Genomic DNA, 20,571 nt, shown 5'->3' on the forward strand with positions numbered 1-20,571 from the left:
GGCAAGTTTTTTATACAGAGGGTGGTGGGTGCCTGGAACCTGTTGCCGGGGGAGGTAGTGGAAGCAGATACGATAGTGACTTTTAAGGGGCGTCTTGACAAATACATGAATAGGATGGAGATAGAGGGATATGGTTCCCGGAAGGGTGGGGGGTTTTAGTTCAATCAGGCAGCATGGTCGGTGCAGGCTTGGAGGGCCGAAGGGCCTGTTCCTGTGCTGTAATTTTCTTTGTTCTTTGTTTGCTTCTCTTCCTTAAATTCTCTTGGTGTCAAAAAAAAAGCCGATTACAGCAATGAGATAGGGTGAACAGTTGGAAGCTTTTTCCCAGGGCAGAAATGACAATTACAAGGGGGCACAAGTTCAAGATAAGTGTGGAAATGATCATAGAAATCATAGAAACCCTACAGTGCAGAAGGAGGCCATTCGGCCCATCGAGTCTGCACCGACCACAATCCCACCCAGGCCCTACCCCCACATATTTACCCGCTAATCCCTCTAACCTACGCATCTCAGGGGCAATTTTAACCTGGCCAATCAACCTAACCCGCACATCTTTGGACTGTGGGAGGAAACCGGAGCACCCGGAGGAAACCCACGCAAACACGAGGAGAATGTGCAAACTCCACACAGACAGTGACCCAAGCCGGGAATCGAACTCGGGACCCTGGAGCTGTGAAGCAGCAGTGCTAACCACTGTGCTACCGTGCCGCCCATCAGTGGAGATGTGTGGGGGAAGTTTTTTTACACAGAGGGTGGCGGGGGCCTGGAATGCACTGCCAAGTGAGGTGGTTTAGACAGACACGTTAGCCACATTTAAGACATATCTTGATAGGCAAATGAACAAACGGGGAATAGAGAGATATAAGCAGTTGGTTTAGATAGGACAACATGATCGGCGCAGGCTTGGAGGGCCGAAGGGCCTGTTCCTGTGCTGTACTGTTCTTTGAGATGCCATTCCCTGAAATGGACAGGCGATTTCTACACAGCAGTGTCCTGGCTGCTGAATAACGCATTGGCAGCCCCAGATATAATTGGCGAAGGAGCAATGCCACAGGAGATCTGCTGATCTTTAAAATTAAATGACCCTACAGCATTCTTCGCAATCACTCTTTGCGGCAGGAAGGTGACTTTTGGTCTGTTATTGGTGTGCTGGCTGCCTGGATCCGTTCCAGCGAGCGTGAAGCCAAATTCGAATGCTCACTCATTAACATGAAGCATCAGTGAACATCCTGAGTGCATTCGGAAAACAGGTCAAGTGGGATCACCATCATCAGAATAATGAGCTGGGAAAGAGATTAAAATCTGCGGCCAAAATCAGACCTGACTCTGATTAAAATTACGGTTCTCTAAATGCCGGGGCGAAAATCCCTCGTGTCCCACGTGTTGGGTGCTACCCAACACAATAAGAATTGAAATACCTTTCTCACTATCGTTGTATGTTTTGATTCTATTCTTTTATTTATTTTTTAAGTTCATTTATTCAATAGTGTCACAAGTAGGCTCACATTCCCACTGCAATTAAGTTAGTGTGAAAATCACCCAGTTGCCAAACTCTGGTGTCTGTTCAGCTACACTGAGGGTGAATAGAGTGGCACAGTGGTTAGCACTGCTGCCTCACAGCTCCAGAGACCTGGGTTTGATTCCCGGCTTGGGTCACTGTCTGTGTGGAGTCTGCACATTCTCCCCGTGTCTGCGTGGGTTTCCTCCGGGTGCTCCGGTTTCCTCCCATAGTCCAAAGACGTGCTGGTTAGGTGCATTGGCCGTGCTAAATTCTCCCTCAGTGTTACCCGAACAGGCGCCGGAGTGTGGCGACAAGGGGATTTTCACAGTAACTTCATTGCAGTGTTAATGTAAACTTGCTTGTGACTAATAAATAAACTTAACTTAGAATTTAGCACGGCCAATGCACCCTAACCAGCACGTCTTTCGGACTGTGGGAAGAAACCGGAGCACCCGGAGGAAACCCACGCAGACATGGGGAGAATGTGCAGATTCTGCACTATTGCCTAACAGCGCCAGGGACCCGGGCCCAATTCCGGTTCACTGTCTGTGTGGAATTTGCACATTCTCCCTGTGTCTGTGTGGGTTTCCTCCTGGTGCTCTGGTTTCCTCCCATAGTCCAAAGATGTGGGAGGTAGCGATTCTCCCAACAAAATTCTAAGTGTCGAATTTGCGTAAAAACGGAAGTAAATCGCACTGGTTTTTTCAGCGGGATTTTCAAAGAGAATCTCCCACACTTGGCACCACAGAACGCACTAGTGTGAATCATACTAATAACCAGTGGGTGGGCCTATTCCTGTTGGAGAGGCCGGCAGCATAGCACTGAGTGGGCCACTGCGCGTGCGCCCATCTGTCAGTGCTGAGATCGGCATATGCGCAGTAGCCCCGCACTGCCGGCCTCCCGATCGCGGGCCAGCCCCCTGACCCTGCATCATTGGCCGTGTGGCCCTCCAACGGCCCAATTGCCGGCCTCTCAGGTGTGTCCTGGCCAGCCTCGACCACTCCCCCCACCACCTGTCCCCGGCCTGCCCCAATGTCCCTCCTGCCCCTGGCAGCCCTGATCTCCTGATTTACCCCCCCCCCCCACCCCGCCTGCAGTCCCTCTATCCTCCCTTGCAGGCCTGATTGCTGACCACCCTCCCTTTCACTCAGCCTGAGTGCCGAGTGGCAGCGGGATCTCCTCCACCCCCACTGATCACCCCCTAGATGCCCTGCCCCCATCAGGCCCTGTCTCCTTGGCACTTCCCTATGCCTGGTGGACAGTGCCAAGGCACCCCCTGGACTTTGGCACTTTGCCCCTTGGGCAGCGCCGGGGGCCCAGGCTGGCACTGCCAAGGTGGCAATGTCTAGAGGGCACCCTCCCCGATGCCTGACCCTCTGGGGGGCCTTGTTTGCCCTCCCCTCACTCCAGCGGGGTTGAACTGCCAACTCCCTGCAAGTGGGGAGCTATAGTATTTCCCGCTGGAGTGAACCACCCCTGGTGGTTGGGGGGCGGGGGGGGGGGGGCGCGGGGAGGAGGCTATTGGCCCAGAGATTTCAGGCCTGGGCCCGCTAATGCTATTTAAATAGTATGCAAATTAGGATTTGCATAATTTATGCACATATGCGCCGATTTCCGGCAAAGAGCCGACAGTGCCAGAAATCCGGCTGGCGGAGACTCGCGGTTGCCATGGCGCCCAGCGGGGAGCCCCCTCCACTCGAGTCTCCCGACCCGCCGCGCTGGGAGAATTGCCCCCGTGCAGGTTGGGTGGATTGACCGTGGCAAGTTGCCTCTCCAGCCTTTTGCTTTATCTAAAATCTTTTTAAAATCCTCTCTTTTTCAGTTTTTAGACACGGATAACATTCTGACAAATGACCAGACGTTGAAGCTGTTGATTGCGGAGAACAAAACGGTGGTAGCTCCAATGTTGGTGTCACAGACTGCGTACTCCAACTTCTGGTGTGGGATTACTCCTCAGGTAAAGGGCCTGGTCTTCACAGATTGTTCACGGTTACGTAGAAATTTAAATCTCGCCTCCCTTTATGATTACACATCGCGGCTTATTGTGTCCAGACAGTGAGGGGACTGGAGGCTGATTTTCACTGGCACTTGGTAGAGAGAGATGGGCAGCTATCAGGAATTATGTAAATAACACGTCGCAGCGCATATTCAAACAATAAGACTTAAGTCGCTAGAAAGTGGATCGCACTGGCTCTCCCCAATGTAAAACAGGCACCCAAAGGTCCAGTATGATGGGCGCTGTGCATTCAATGTCCGGGACCAAGAGTGCACCATCCACTATATTGATAAAGATTCCTTCATAGGCGTTGGATCAGTTAGATATGTAAACATAGAGTCGTACAGCGCAGGTAAGGCCTTTCGGCCCATTGAGTCTGCATGCCATATTCCAGCACTTGTCCCATATCCTTGATTGTTGTGATGTTTCAAACCCTCATCCAAATACTTTCTGAACATAAGAACATAAGAACTCGGAGCAGGAGTAGACCATCTGGCCCCTCGAGCCTGCTCCGCCATTCAATAAAATCATGGCTGATCTTTTTATGGACTCAGCCCCACTTACCCGCCCGCTCACCATAACCCTTAATTCCTTTACTGTTCAAAAATTTATCTATCCTTGCCTTAAAAACATTCAATGAGGTAGCCTCAACTGCTTCACTGGGCAGGGAATTCCACAGATTCACAATCTTTTGTGTGAAGAAGTTCCTCCTCAACTCAGTCCTAAATCTGCTTCCACTTATTTTGAGGCCATGCCCCCTAGTTCTAGTTTCACCTGTCAGTGGAAACAACTTCCCTGCTTCTATCTTATCGATTCCCCTCATAATCTTATATGTTTCTATAAGATCTCCCCTCATTCTTCTGAATTCCAATGAGTATAGTCCCAGTCTACTCAGTCTCTTCTCATAAGCCAACCCTCTCAACTCCGGAATCAACCTAGTGAATCTCCTCTGCACCCCCTCCAATGCCAGTATATCCTTTCTCAAATAAGGAGACCAAAACTGTACACAGTACTCCAGGTGTGGCCTCACCAGCACCTTATACAGCTGCAACATAACCTCGCGGTTTTTAAACTCCATCCCTCTAGCAATAAAGGACAAAATTCCATTTGCCTTCTTAATTATCTGCTGCACCTGCAAACCAACTCATTGAGATTCCTGCACAAGGACACCCAGGTCCCTCTGCACAGCAGCATGCTGCAATTTCTTACCATTTAAATAATAGTCCATTTTGCTGTTCCTACCAAAATGGATGACCTCACATTTACCAACATTGTACTCCATCTGCCAGACCCTTGCCCACTCACTTAGACTATCTATATCCCTTTGCAGACTTTCAGCGTCCTCTGCCACCCATCTTAGTGTCATCTGCGAATTTTGACACACTACACTTGGTCCCCAACTCCAAATCATCTATATAAATCGTAAACAATTGCGGTCCCAACACTGATCCCTGAGGCACACCACTAGTCACTGATCGCCAACCAGAAAAACACCCATTTACCCCCACTCTTTGCTTTCTGTTAGTTAACCAATCCTCTATCCATGCTAATACATTACCCGTAACACCGTGCACCTTTATCTTATGTAGCAGTCTTTGGTGCGGCACCTTGTCAAATGCCTTCTGGAAATCCCGATACACCACAACCACAGGTTCCCCGTTGTCCAATGCACATGTAATGTTCTCAAAGAAATCCACCAAATTAGTCAAACATGACCTCCCTTCATGAACCCATGCTGCGTCTCACCAGCATGGTTGTAAGGTCTCCGGCCTCCACTACCTTCCCAGGCAGTGCGTTCCAGATTCCCACCACCCTCTGAGTGAAGGCTCAGCGGTTAGCAGTGCTGCCTCACAGAGCCAGGGACCCGGGTTCGATTCCCAGCTTAGGTCACTGTCTGTGTGGAGCTTACACATTGTCCCTGGGTTTCCTCTGGGTTTTCCTCCCCACAGTCCAAAGATGTGCTGGTTAGGTGAATTGGCCATGCTAAATTCTCCCTCAGTGTACCCGAAAAGGTGCTGGAGTGTGGCGACTAGGGGATTTTTGCAGTAACTTCACTGCAGTGTTAATGTAAACCTACTTGTGACTGATAAATAAATAAACTAAATAAAATTGTTTTCTCAAATCCCCCTCGGAATCTCCTGCCCTTCACCCTAAAACTATGCCCCCTCGTGATTGATCCCACAACCAAGGGGAACAGTTGCTCCCTATCCACCCTGTCCATACCCCTCATAATCTTACACACCTCAATCATAACCCTTCTCGGCCTTCTCTGCTCTAAAGAAAACAATCCAAGCCTCTCCAGTCTCTCCTGTAGCTCAAGTGCTCCATCCCAGGCAGCATTCTGGTGAATCTCCTCTGCATCTCCTCCAGTGCAACCACATTCTTCCGATAGTGAACTGACCAGAACGCCAGCTGTGGCCTCACCATGTTTAAGATTCCTATGGAAGCTTTGATTGTGACTGACTGCCGTCAGTGGCACTCACAGCCGCGTTCAATCTCAGCCTCCGGCAAAGCAGCGATCGGCTCAGGGCTGGTGGGAAGCTGCCATGGGAAAGGTAACTTTTTAAACCATCATACCTCACTGTGGAGTGCGAAAAGCAGGAATACCGTTCCCGGATCCATGGTAAATTCGTGGGCCACTGCTGACCTGCTCCTCCTCCATCTGCTATCATACTGCCCTCATCCCCTACATTTTCAAGGACCTTGATCTTCAGCTGAACCTGGTGACCTTGCTGACCCCTCAGGGCGAGTGAACCGCCTCAGGTGGTCTGCAGCTCACTGAGGCCAGGGGGCCTGGTTGTCCAGCCAGCAGCCTGATCAGGTGTGTGCAGTGTGCACTCAGCCAGGATCGCACAGGGATTCAGGCCCGCTCCAATTCCCTAGGCCTCAGTGTTTTCAGTTTCAGATCCCAGTCTTGGGGAAATGGGATTTCTCATTTATTTCTTGTTCTCTCCCTTCTCCGGGATCCTTCTGCCCATTGTTTCTGGACTGTGGTAACCTGGCAACCTTCTCCTGCTCAGGCTGCTGGGATGTTGTTAACAATAGGCCGTGACCAATTTCCCTCTCTGTGAATTCTCCCCAGGCCTTGAAATGAATTGATTTGATTTATTATTGTCACACATATTGGGATGCAGTGGAAAGTACAGTTTCTTGCGTGCTATACAGACAAAGCATACCATTCATAGAGTACATAGGGAAGAAAGAAAAGAGAGGGTGCAGAATATAGTGTTACAGTCACAGCTAGCGTGTAGAGAAAGATCAGCTTAACATGGGCGGCAAGGTGGCATTGTGGTTAGCGCTGCTGCCTCACAGCGCCAGGGACCCGGGTTCGATTCCGGCCTCGGGTCACTGTCTGTGTGGAGTTTGCACATTCTCCCTGTGCTCCGGTTTCCTCCCACAATCTAGAGATGTGCGGGTTCGGTTTATTGATCATGGTAAATTGCCCCATAGTATCAGGGGGACTAACAGGATAAATATGTGGGGTCAAGGCGATAAGGCCTGAGTGGGATTGTGGTCGGTGCAGACTCGATGGGCCGAACGGCCTCCTTCTGCACTGTAGGGATTCTACGGTTCTATGAGGTAGGTCCGTTCAAAAGTCTGATGGCAACAGAGAAGAAGCTATAACCCATCTTGGAAATTTATCTGTTACTTCCCAAAAAGCCCAAACCTTCCGACCCGGCATTTTGGGAATGCTGCGACAGCCTTTGTGATCTTCCCGACATTTTAATTGATGCAGAATGATAGCTGGCGGCGCTCGCGGTTTCGCCACGTGCAGCTCACGGTCGCGGGCTCGAGCCGGAATGCACGCGCTGGGCAACTTGTACCAGGTGTTCTCCTGGTGGATGAGGCCTGGCTCCTGACGCTTACTCATTCTTGTTTTGTTTTGATCAAGGGTTATTACCGGCGGACGGTGGAATATTTCCCGACGCGTCTCCGTCAGCGACTAGGCTGCTTCGCCGTTCCGATGGTGCATTCGACAGTCCTGATTGATCTACGCAAGGAAGCCACGCGGGAGCTGGCCTTTTATCCACCGCACCCAGAGTTTTCCTGGGCTTTCGACGATATCATTGTGTTTGCATTCTCGTGCCGTGCCGCAGGTAGTTAGCGAGTGGTACAGTCAGCGAGATACGGGCTGAACAACTCCACTGTTTTTCTCCTGGGCTGCTTTCCCTGTGTCTGTTCATGTTCATTTTTTGCCTGCATCATTTCATAGAATCCCCACAGTGCAGAACGAGGCCGTTTGGCCCATCGAGTCTGCACCAACTCTCCGACAGCGCACCCCACCCAGGCCCTATCCCTGTAACCTCACATAGTTACCCCACTAATCAATCTAACTGCACATCTTCGGACACTAAGGGCAGGATTTTCCGTCCTCACTCGCCCCAGTGCTGGAAAATCCTGCCCAAAGTCAATAAACCTTTGCATGGTCCATGTCCCGCCTGTGTCCTACAATTCCCACGGTGCACGAGATGGGAAAATTCCACCCTAATGGAGAATTTAGCACGGCCAATCCACCTAAGCTGCACACCTTTGGACTGTGGGAGGAAACCAGAGCACTCAGAGGAAACCCATGCAGGTACAGGTGAATGTGCAAACTCCACCCAGACAGTGACCCGAGGCTGGAATTGAACCTGGTCTCTGGCGCTCTGAGGCAGCAGTGCTAACCACCGTGCCACCCCTTATGTGCTGTGTGTCCTCGGTGGCTCTGGCCTGAGGGTGGCACGGTGGCATAGTGGTTAGCACTGCTGCCTCTCAGCACCAGGGACCTGGGTTCGATTCCCGCTCGGGTCACTGTCTGTGTGGAGTTTGCACGTTCTCCCCGTGTCTGCGTGGGTTTCCTCCGGATGCTCCGGTTTCCTCCCACAGTCCAAAGATGTGCGGGTTAGGTGGATTGACCATGCTAAATTGCCCCTTAGTGTCAGGGGGACTAGCTAGGGTAAATGCATGAGGTTCTGGGGATGGGGCCTGGCTGAGATTATGGTCGGTGCAGACTCGATGGGCCGAATGGCCTCTTTCTGTACCATAGAGATTCTATGATTCCAAATGGTCGACCAGTCAACTGCTGACTTGAGGGAACATGAGGCAGGTTTCACGAGAGTCTGAAAGCCGATGGCGTTGGGGGGGGTGGAAGGTATGGGATTAGGGCCTTGGAGGAGGAGAGGAGGCTGTGGGCTGAGCAACTGCCTCAGTTACTGGGTCAAGTCCTAATCACCCTTCCTGTTTTGTTTTTTTGCGCAGAGGTTCAGATGTACGTGTGCAATAAAGAGCGATATGGTTTCCTCAACCTTCCTGGCAAGCCCCAAAGCACGTTGGAAGATGACCAGCTGAACTTCGTACATCTTATGTTGGATGCCATGAGTAAGACTGGCCTTGAATGCAGCCTCTTTGGCCCATTAGGGGCACAGTGGAATAGGTGTGACAGGGAGCAACAGATACAGGGATATAAGCACGGATATAAGCAACAGAGAAACCTCCATGAGCACCAAAGTTCCCTCTACCCTGGTTTGAGGTGTATCTGTCAGGTCTATCGATACAGTCAAGAACATTGGATTCTTGTCCTGAAACATTTTAGTTTCCTCAGTTGCCTTCAGCAGTATGGGAGAAATGATAAGTTTCATGTAATATTAATCTCTGGTTAGTCCCCCCGCCCCACCCCGGGGATTCAGTTGGGGAGAGGTCTCAAAATATACTAGACCAAAAATGGTCTTGTCTCATTTCGTACTTTCTTATGCCCTGACACTAGGGGGAAGATGATAATCACGTCCAAATAAAACCATTCCAACATTTCAAGAAAGGTTTGTATATTTAAGACCCTCAATGCCTTATTAGTTAATCCAAAAGTACTTTTTTCATTGGAAAGGACTCGGTATGCACAGATATTGATGTTTCTCTTTAACGATCTGCAAATCTAAATCCGGAAAATTCTTACCTCTCTGTCTCCTCAAATTGTCCTGTCCACTGTATGGATGTGATAAAAGAAACCTGTACTTTTATAGCGTTTTTCCTGTTCTGAGGTAAGTCGAATAACCACGTAATGGGCGGTGCCAGGTGGGCAGTGCCAGGCTGATGCTGCCCCATGGGCATTGCCCAGCCTTGCCACTGAACACCCAGGGGCTTCATTGGCTTCCGATCCCCCAGCATGGCCATCGCGTCTGGTCCCTGTTCGTGGGGGACCAACGGTGAATCTTGTTGGCGAGAGTCTTGCCGACGAGGGGGGGAAACACCCAGGAGGTTGGAAACGGCCGTGCCGGACACGTTAATTACATGCGTGTCATTAATATTTAAATCAGCTTCACACTCTTCCAAAGCCAGTTGTGTTGGCCAGGCAGGGTCGGGAAGATGGCTTTCGCCGCGAGATTGGTTTGTGCCCGGCACGAAAGCGCTATCTTCCTGGCTCATTCCGCCGCGCAGGGGGCCGGAAAGATCGTCCCCATTGTGTTTTTCATGATCTCTGGATGTCTCAAAGAACAAAAGAAAATTGCAGCACAGGAACAGGCCCTTCGGCCCTCCAAGCCTGCACCGACCATGCTGCCCGACTGAACTAAAACCCCCTACCCTTCCGGGGACCATATCCCTCTATTCCCATCCTATTCATGTATTTGTCCAGATGCCCCTTAAAAGTCAGTACCACATCCGCTTCCACTACCTCTCCCGGCAAGGAGTTCCAGGCACCCACCACCCTCTGTGTAAAAAATCTGCCTCGTACATCTCCTTTAAACCTTGCCCCTCACACCTTAAACCTATGCCCCCTAGTAATTGATTCTTCCACCCTGGGAAAAAGCCAATGACTATCCACTCTGTCAATGCCTCTCATAATCTTGTAGACTTCTATCAGGTCTCGAAGTGCTTTACAGCCAACAAAGTAGCGCAGACGCTGCTGTCATGTGAGAAATGCGGCAGCCAGTTTGTCCACAGGAAACTCTGGCAGGCAGCAATGTGATACTGATGATAGGTCACTTGTTTTTGTGATGTTGGTTAAGGGGTAAATATTGACCAGGAGATTGGGGATATCCCTCCTACCCTTCTTTGAAAAAGTGCCATGGGATCTTTGATGCCAACCTGAAAGGTTAGATGGTGCCTCAACCTCATACAAAACACAGTATCTCTGACAGTGTAGTACTCCCTCGTTAGCACACTGGAATGCCTGCCTTGATTTCTGTGTTCAAGTCCTGGAATGGGACTTGAACCCGAAATCTTTGGAGTGCTCCCAACTTAGCAACAGAATCATAGAATCCCTACAGTGCAGAAGGAGGCCATTCAGCCCGTCGAGTCCGTACCGAGCACAATCCCACCCAGGCCCTATTCCTGTAACCCCACACATTTACCCTGACACTAGGGTCAATTGAGCATGGCCAATCAACCTAACCAGCACATCTTTGGACTGTGGGAGGAAACCGGAGCACCCGGAGGAAACCCATGCAGACACGGGGAGAACGTGCAAACTTCACACAGACAGTGACCCAAGCTGGGAATCGAACCCGGGTCCCTGGCGCTGTGAGGCAGCAGTGCTAACCACTGTGCCACCGTGCCGTCCAACAGTTGACACTCACAAGCTATAGGTAATAACTGCACCTATTAAGGAGTTTGGAATGATCATTGTTACAATCTTGGCAGAGAGCTGTAGCTTTTTTTTTAAAAGTGGGCAAAATCTGAAACCCCACTTATTTACAAAGAGAATGAAGCCGTAAGGTTCCTCCTCTTCAAGTTCAAGCTTTTTCATTTTTACTTCCATTTCAATCTATTTTATCTGCAGCTGAATTCCAGCCAACTCAACCTGTTCTTCCAGTCCCAGGTGTTGTGCTATTATCTCAATTATGTCTGCTTTTTATCCTCTGCTTTTAATTCCAACTTTATCTTTTCTGCTAATGCTTTCAACCTAACTTCGACTAATTGTTGCAAATCTCTTGGGGATGAATTTACCCCTTCCAAAAAAAGCCGTAGCAATTGAAAAAGCCATTGTGCTTTTCAATAAGTACAATAAAATTCACCGTGGAATCTTGTTAACCTTAACCTCAGCACCTGTTTATTCACGTTCAACTCTTTATTTCAGGATGCTAAGGGGCGGCACGGTGGCACAGTGGTTAGCACTGCTGCCTCACAGCGCCAGGGATCCGGGTTCAATTCCCGGCTTGGATCACTGTCTGTGCGGAGTTTGCACGTTCTCCCCGTGTCTGCGTGGGTGTCCTCCGGGTGCTCCGGTTTCCTCCCACAGTCCGAAAGACGTGCTGGTTAGGTGCATTGACCATGCTAAATTCTCCCTCAGTGTTACCCAAACAGGTGCCGGAGTGTGGCAACTGGGAGATTTTCACAGTAACTTCAGTGCAGTGTTAATGTACGCCTACTTGTGACACTGATAAATAAACTCAGTCAAATTAAAAGAGAGGGAGGAATATAAACAAAAAGGAACGCAGAACCCACATGTGTAGATCATCTGGATCCTATTTTAGTGTTAATGTACAATAACTGCATTTGTCTAATTTATTACTGTAATGTTAGTGTTTGGTTTCTGTGAGAGTGAAAATATACTGAATCAGTGGGTCTAGGGTGAGAGGGTCTATGGGCGGCCTAAAGGTCAAGATATTTGGGCGGCACAGTGGTTAGCACTGCTGCCTCACAGCGCCAGGGACCCGGGTTCGATTCCCAGCTAGGTTCATTGTACAGAGTCTGCACGTTCTCCCCGTGTCTGTGTGGGTTTCCTCCGGGTGCTCTGGTTTCCTCCCACAGTCCAAAAATGTGCACATTCGGTGGATTGGCCATGCTAAATTGCCACTTTGTCTCAGGGGGATTAGCAGGGTAAATATGTGGGGATACGGGAATAGGACCTGGATGGAATTGTGGTCGATGCAGAGTCGAGAGGCCGAATGATCACCTTCTGCACCGTAGGGATTCTATGATTCTACATTTCTGAAAATCTCTCTCTCTCTTTCGTATCCCAGGGTTGCAAAACAAGACTCAATAATTAGAAATATTAGGGGTAGGCATAGCCTCATAGAATCCCTACAGTGCAGAAGGAGGCTATTCGGCCCATTGAGTCTGCACTGACCCACTGAAAGAGCATTTTACCCAGGCCCACCCCCTCCCCTGTCCCTGTAAACCCTGCATTTACTAGGGGATTTTCACAGTAACTTCACTGCAGTGTAAATGTAAGCCGGCTTGTGACACTAATACATAAATAAACTAAAATAAAGAGCAAAGAGGGAGCTTATGGAGGAAGAAAGCAAAGGGAAAGAACAAGCTGTGGCCTACTTTGATTGGTGTTTGCTTGTATTGTTTAAACATTTTGATTAATGTCTGCTGTTCTCTGCCAGTTTCTTTCTGGACTGAAATGACCAAACTCTCAAATCGCAACTCTTGCCTTTTTTTCCTTAAACTCTCAAGTGGTCAGCTGGGGACAGCTAGGTTTACAAGCACAATTCAACCATCGCCATGGCCACTTGAATTGTGGAGAAAAACAGAGGCAAACAAAACATGAGAACCGAGGCAACTGTATTATCCTAGCGATTAAATGGAATTGGAGGCTGGCTTCTAAGTTGGTCTTGAAATGCAGAGCGATGCCAATTCCCTTATTCACGAAGGCACCGCCTTCTCCACCTTGCCCCCTCGCCTGAGGTGTGGTGACCCTCAGTTTAAATCGCCACTGGTCAGCTCTACCCCCTCAATGGGAAGAGAGAGCAGCCTGTGGTCATCTGGGACTTTGGCCACTTCATCTCTAAGTTGGCCTGACACTCAAGGATTCCTTCGGAACTGAAGGAAGAAATTGTGGCGTCCATGGGCATTAAATATCACTGTGTAAACATTTTTCTTTCATTCATTCATGGGACATGGGCGTCGCTGGCTGGACCAGCATTTATTGCCCATCCCCACTTGCCCCAAGGGCAGTTGAGAGTCAACCACTGTGGCTCTGGAGTCACATGTAGGCCAGACCAGGAATGAATGGCAGATTTCCTTCCCTAAAGGGCATTAGTGAACCAGATGGGTTTTTCTGACAATCGACAATGGGTTTCATGGTCATCAGTAGATTCTTAATTCCAGATATTTTTATTGAATTCAAACTCCACCATCTGCCGTGGTGGGATTCGAACCCGGGTCCCCAGAACGTTAGCTGAGTTTCTGGATTAATAGCCTAACGATAAGGACGGCACGGTGGCACAGTGGTTAGCACTGCTGCCTCACGGCTCAGGTTCAATTCCAGCCTCGGGTCACTGTCTGTGCGGAGTTTGCACGTTCTCCCCGTGTCTGCGTGGGTTTCCTCCGGGTGCTCCGGTTTCCTCCCACAGTCCAAAGATGTGCAGGTTAGGTGGATTGACCACGATAAATTGCCCCTTAGTGTCAGGGGGATTAACAGGATAAATACATGGGGTTACGGGGATAGGACCTGGGTGGGATTGTTATTGGTACAGGCTCAAAAGGCCGAATGGCCTCCTGCTGCACTGATTCTATGATAATACCACAAGCCATCGCCTCCCTTAGATAGGCTCCCCAAAATCCTCTGTTTCTGTCGAAGCCTGTTTATTTTAAAAGGAGGATAGGCCAGTGTCCGCTTGAAATGAGACAACATTGCTGCTTAGAGGTGGGGCTGGGGAACAGCCAGTTTTGCTGGTATTGCTTTGGAGTGCTGTCCGTAGATTATTGTGCAGCCGTGATGTTGCGCTAAACATCTGCCCCCACCCGGTTTCTCGCCAGTAGCTTATTGACCATCAGACCAAACCTCGGCAGGTGCCACTTCCATGTATGCCAGCCTGCAACAATAGGCCAGCCCTTCACGCCAGCAGGATCTTCCAGTCCCTTCACTGTGAACGGAGATTTCATTGGCTTGCTGGCCTTGGAACCCCACGGGAGGGGGTTGGGGGCTTGCAGGAATGTTCTGGCAGCTCTGAATTCAGGAAAACAGGCTTCCCCTTTTAGGAGAAATTAGCAAATCCGGAGTGTCGGGGCACAGACACAAAAACAGAGAACATTGGAAAAGTAGTTAGCTTGGAAGGGCACAGGCAGGGTAAAGATTGAGGAGACTCTGCGGATGTACTAATCTGTTTTATCTGTTTGTTGGCATAGAATCACAGAATGGTAACATCACAGAAGGAGGCCATTTGGCCCATTGTGTCCACGGTGGCTCTCTACAAGAACAACAGGCTTTGACAGAAACGGAGGATTTTGGGGAGCTTACGTAGGGGAGGCGATGGCCTAGTGGTATTATCACTGGACTATTAATCCAGAAACTCAGCTAATGTTCTGGGGACCCGGGTTCAAACAATTCAGCTCATCCCACTTCCCTATCTCTTCCCCGTTTCCCTGCAACCTGTATCTGTTCAGTCAGTTATCCAATTTCCTTTTGAAAGGATTGGATGTGCCTCCAGCACTTTCCCAGGCAGACTCGCTGCATAAAGAAGCTTTTTGTTATAATGTCTTTGCTTCTTTTGCCAAATGCCTTAAACCACTGTCTTCTGGTTCTCAATCCTGCTGCCAAAGGGGAAAAGTTTCTCCTTCCCGACTCTATCCAGATCCCTCATGGATTTGAACACCTCTATTCAATCTCCACCTTCTCTGTGGCCCCAGCTTCTCCGATCTATCCACGCAACTGAAGCCCCTCACCCTTGCAACCATCCTGGTTAATCTCGAAACCCTCTCGAGAGTCCTCACATCCTTCCTGAAATGCGGTAGCCGGAATTAAACCGTATTCCTGCTGAAGCCAAACCCAGTGCGTTATAAAGATTCGCCATGACTTCCTTCAGATTAACTCCAGATTTTCCAATTCTTACATCATGCCACTCCTTTTAAGTTTCTTTTCTTGTTAAAGGGGACTTGGAAACCCCACAGTGCAGAAGGAGGCCATTCAGCCCATCGAGCCTGCACCGACGACAATCCCACCCAGGCCCTAGCCCTGTAATTCCACACATTAGTCCACTATTCCCCCTGACACTAAGCGGCAATTTTAACATGGCCAATCCACCTAACCCTTTGGACTGTGGGAGGAAACCGGAGCACCCTGAGGAAACCCACGCAGACACGGGGAGAACGTGCAAACTTCACACAGACAGTCACCCGAGGCCGGAATTGAACCCAGGTCCCTGGTGCTGTGAGGCAGCAGCGCTAACCACTGTGCCACCGTGTCGCCCCATACTTGACCAATTGCGAGCGAATATATTTAAACAAAGATAAGTGGGAATGAGACCAGATTGTGGATGTTTATTATTCCGGCTGAATGTTTTTTAAACTACAAACTCGACCACATTTGGTTTTAGTTTAAAATAAAACTAAAAAATGCTGGATAAACCCAGCAGGTCTGGCAACAGCTGTGGGGGGAGAAACAGAGGACGCAATCTTAGCGGCCGTTCACTCCCTGCTGCCACTGCAAGCGAGGATGGAGAACTTGGCACGCAGCCAAATCTCGGTTCACTGCCACCGGATCAGAAAATTCCGGAAGCTTCTGCCCAGAGTTAACGTTTCAGATTTAAATGATTCTTCCACAGAACTGGGATGTGATTTGAGAACTGTACTGGAACTATAATATCTTGTCTGTGCTGACACTCTGTCAAGACTATAAGATATAGGAGTACAATTAGACCATTCGGCCCATCGAGTGGCACGGTGGCACAGTGGTTAGCACTGCTGCCTCACAGCGCCAGGAACCCGGGTTCGATTCCCAGCTTGGGTCACTGCCTGTGTGGAGTCTGCACGTTCTCCCCGTGTCTGCGTGGGTTTGCACCCACGCTCCAAAGATGTGCGGATTAGGTGGATTGGCCGTGCTAAATTGCCCCTTCGTGTCATGGGGACTAGCTAGGGTAAATGCATGGGGTTACAAGGATAGGGCTTGGATGGGATTGTGGTCAGTGCAGACTCGATGGCCCGAATGGCCTCCTTCTGCACTCTAAGGATTCTATGAATCTGCTCCGCTATTCAATCATGGCTGATATGGTTCTCATCCCCATTCTCCTGCTTCCTCCCCGTAACCCTTGATCCCCTCATTAATCAAGAACCTATCTATCTCTGTCTTAAATGGTTAACGTTTTATGGGCTGGAATTCTCTGGCCATTCACGCCATTGGGATTCTCCGATCCCGCCGGCAGCATACCCCGCCCCCCCTTCGTGGGTTTCCCACCGCATGGGGGTGACGTCAATGGGAATTCCCATTGACAGCGACGGGACCAGAGAATCCCGTCGCTAGCAAACAATGTGCCTCCTCCTGCCGGCGGGAAACACACGGCTGGGAGGCTGGAGAATCTCGCCACTGCTGTTTAGTTTTACACGGCAACAATGCATTGCTAGTACAACATGCGTTCTGTGCAGTGTTCTTCAAGGACGTGTTGACACTGCGGCTGGTTGTTTGTACAGTAAGAAGTCTCACAACACCGAGTTAAAGTCCAATAGCTTTATTTGGTATCACGAGCTTTCGGAGCACTGCTCCTTCGTCCATTCACCTGATGAAGGAGCAGCGCTCGAAAGCTCATGATACCAAATAAACCTGTTGGACTTTAACCTGGTGATGTGAGACTTCTTACTCTCCCCACCTGAGTCCAACGCAGGCATCTCCACATCTTGTTGTTCGTGTAACAGCTGTCGGAAAAATTGGTTCATGGGATTTTGGAGTGAGTTGTGTGTCTTCAGTTGTGTTGCTGTGGAGTGGAGACCCCAGTGCTGTACCACAGTGAGAGAAGGGGACAAAGTAGGAGAGAGCGACAGAGAGAGAGGCTCCCACCCCCACCTCCACTCCCATCACTCCCCCTCTCTTCCTACTCCTCCTTTGGTACCATGCCCTCAGAGGGCATTGGTGACCATGAACCTCCATTCATCACTTGATGGTCACGGAAGGTGCCTTCATAAAGTGGCCAAACTGGTTGATTATCAGCTTGTAAATCCTTTCAATGGACCTGATGGTAGGGGTAAGAGTGGGAGAGTTTCCTGGTCAGCTATTTTGTAGAAGGCAATGGCAAACCATTGCAGTACAAGGGCCAAAGTCAAGATAGAAGGAAAACAACTATTTTTTAAAAGGATCTCAGTGCTTCCCTAAAGAAACATCTAGAAATGTTCGAAGCAGGTGCAGTAGCTTAAATTAACACCCAGAACAAAAGTGTTTCCAGCTCCGACAGCCCATTATTTTCTGCAGACCATGAAGTCTGAATTTAACGCAGACAAGTGTGAGATATTGCACTTTGGAAGGACAAATCAAAGTAGAACGTACAGGGTAAATGGTAAGACTCTGAAGAGTGCAGTTGAACAGAGGGATCTGGGATTACAGGTACAGAATTCCCTAAAAGTGACGTCACAGGTGGATAGGGTCGTAAAGAGTGCCTTTGGTACATTGGCCTTTATAAATCGGAGTATCGAGTATAAAAGTTGGAGTGTTATGGTAAGGTTATATAAGGCATTGGTGAGGCCGAATTTGGAGTATTGTGTACAATTTTGGTCACCTAGTTACAGGAAGGATGTAAATAAGATTGAAAGAGTGCAGAGAAGGTTCACAAGGATGTTGCCGGGACTTGAGAAGCTGAGTTACAGAGACAGATTGAATAGGTTGGGACTTTATTCCCTGGAGCGTAGAAGATTGAGGGGAGATTTGATAGAGGTGTATAAGATTTTGATGGGTATAGATAGAGTGAATGCAAGCAGGCTTTTTCCGCTGAGGCGAGGGGAGAAAAAAACCAGAGGGCATGGGTTAAGGGTGAAAGGAGAAAAGTTTAAAGGGAATATTAGGGGGGGCTTCTTCACGCAGAGAGTGGTGGGAGTGTGGAATGAGCTGCCGGATAAAGTGGTAAATGCATTTAAGAAAAACTTGGACGGGTTCATGGATGAGAGGGGTGTGGAGGGATATGGTCCAAGTGCAGGTCAGTGGGACTAGGCATAAAATGGTTCGGCACAGACAAGAAGGGCCAAAAGGCCTGTTTCTGAGCTGTAATTTTCTATGGTTCTAAGTGAAAGTCTAGGTTGCTAAGTACGAAAGCAGAAAAGGCCAGTCATTGTGACTAAACCCATGCTGCCTCTTTACAACAACCCAGTTGATGATGATGGAGGACAAAAGTGTGGCACGGTGGCACAGTGGTTAGCTCTGTGACCTCACAGCGCCAGGGACCCAGGTTCGATTCCGGTCTTGGGTCACTGTCTGTGTGGAGTTTGCACATTCTCCCCGTGTCTGCATGGGTTTCCTCCGAGTGCTCCGGTTTCCTCCCACAGTCCAAAAATGTGCGGGTTAGGTGGACTGGCCATGCTAAATTACCTCTTAATGTCCCAGGATGTGTGAATTAGGGGGATTAGCGGGGTAAATACGGGGATAGGGTGGGATGCTCTGATGAAGAGTTGGTGCAGACTCGATGGGTCCAATGGCCGCCTCCTGCACTGTAGGGCTTCTATGAAAAGAGTTGAAAATCTCGTTGGGATCCTCCCCCCTGGTGGCCAGTTGGGTTCAGTCAGCTTTGTGGAGCCACATTGACCCAAGTCGATCCTTGTCAGGCCTGGATTAATTTATCTCCGAGGCTGCGGCAGTTGGTGCCACTGGATAAGGAAGGTGAGTGCGTAGTGAGAGGTGAACCAGCCTCAATGCTCCCAACCTCCTGCTGGATAATGAGACCCTGCCAGCTATAACAATTCCCCTCAGAGTGGAGTTGGCTTTTCAGTACCCTGCCAAAACTCAGCCATGCCGAAGGTGCCAGGGGAATAACAGACCCGAACCTAAGTTAGTATCTTCAGGGGAGGAGGAGAGATCATTGGGTGGAAGTAATGCCACACTCTGTCGTTATCCTGCCTTTTCCTGTAGGAATGGGCTTCTTGGGGAAATGAAGATCTCTTGTGTCTGAAAGAAAGCTGAGTCTCTCAACACTTCCTTCATCAAGATCAGTGCCAGCCTCATCGCCTGGTATGGCCCCCTGCCAGGCATATCGGTGACGGTCAGATTAGACAGGGCTTCGCTCTTCAGCCATCCCTGTGGGTATTGACCCCGGGGGCATCGCGCTGACTCCGACGCCCAACGTGGGGATAATGTTCCATCCCACAACACAAATAAACCACAAACCATCAGCAATACTCCTTGCAGTGATCCCATTTTAAAAGATTTTGTTCTGTAGACGTGGGTGTCGCTGGCTAGGCCCCAGCATTTATTGCCTGTCCCTGATTTTCCCTTGAGGGGGGTGGTGGTGAACATTCTTGAATCGCTGCAGTCCATGTGGTTTTGCACTTTGATACAATTGAGTAGCTTAGTTGCTCGGCCATTTCAGAATTAATCACTTGTGGACCTGGAGTCACGTGTAAGGCAGACTGGGGTAACAGTAGCAGATTTACTCCCCTCCAGAGGGTTAGTGAACCAGATGTTCATTTGGGGTTCATATCCACAGATCTCTAAAGGTTGCCACTCAAGTGGATAGAGCTGTGAAGAAGGCCTATAGTGCGTTAGCTTTTATTAACAGGAGGTTGGAGTTTAAGAGCCGTGGGGTTATGCTGCAACTGTACAGGACCTTGGTGAGACCACATTTGGAATATTGTGTGCAGTTCTGGTCACCTCACTATAAGAAGGATGTGGAAGCACTGGAAGGAGTGCAGAGGAGATTTACCAGGATGCTGCCTGGTTTGGAGGGTAGGTCTTATGAGGAAAGGTTGCGGGAGCTGGGGCTGTTCTCTCTGGAGCGGAGGAGGCTGAGGGGGAGACTTAATAGAGGTTTATAAAATGATGAAGGGGATAGATAGAGTGAACGTTCAAAGACTATTTCCTCGGGTGGATGGAGCTATTACAAGGGGGCATAACTATAGGGTTCGTGGTGGGAGATACAGGAAGGATATCAGAGGTAGGTTCTTCACGGAGAGAGTGGTTGGGGTGTGGAATGGACTGCCTGCAGTGATAGTGGAGTCAGACACTTTAGGAACATTTAAGCGGTTATTGGATAGGCACATGGAGCACACCAGGATGATAGGGAGTGGGATAGCTTGATCTTGGTTTCAGATAAAGCTCGGCACAACATCGTGGGCCGAAGGGCCTGTTCTGTGCTGTACTGTTCTATGTTCTATAGATATGTTGCCCCAGCAAGCCAGTAGTTTCACGATTATTATTGAGATTATTTGATTTGATTTATTATTGTCACATGTATCAGTATAC

At 49.4% G+C, this 20,571-nt stretch overlaps 2 protein-coding genes across 3 annotated transcripts in view; one reads left to right on the forward strand and one right to left on the reverse strand.

The window, feature by feature from the left end:
* cercam (cerebral endothelial cell adhesion molecule) overlaps positions 1 to 20,571 on the forward strand; it is a 112,127-nt gene that overhangs the window by 39,663 nt on the left and 51,893 nt on the right. For both annotated transcript variants that reach the window (XM_078226291.1, XM_078226292.1), the window contains exons 4-6: positions 3,324 to 3,458; positions 7,390 to 7,594; positions 8,736 to 8,855. In XM_078226291.1, coding sequence (XP_078082417.1) covers positions 3,324 to 3,458; positions 7,390 to 7,594; positions 8,736 to 8,855 — 460 coding nt within the window. The remainder of the gene's footprint in view (positions 1 to 3,323; positions 3,459 to 7,389; positions 7,595 to 8,735; positions 8,856 to 20,571) is intronic.
* LOC144502412 (ral guanine nucleotide dissociation stimulator-like) overlaps positions 1 to 20,571 on the reverse strand; it is a 301,219-nt gene that overhangs the window by 33,814 nt on the left and 246,834 nt on the right. The gene's annotated exons all lie outside the window — the stretch shown is intronic.

The sequence above is a fragment of the Mustelus asterias genome, chromosome 13, assembly GCF_964213995.1.
Source record: "Mustelus asterias chromosome 13, sMusAst1.hap1.1, whole genome shotgun sequence".
NCBI classification, from domain to species: domain Eukaryota; kingdom Metazoa; phylum Chordata; class Chondrichthyes; order Carcharhiniformes; family Triakidae; genus Mustelus; species Mustelus asterias.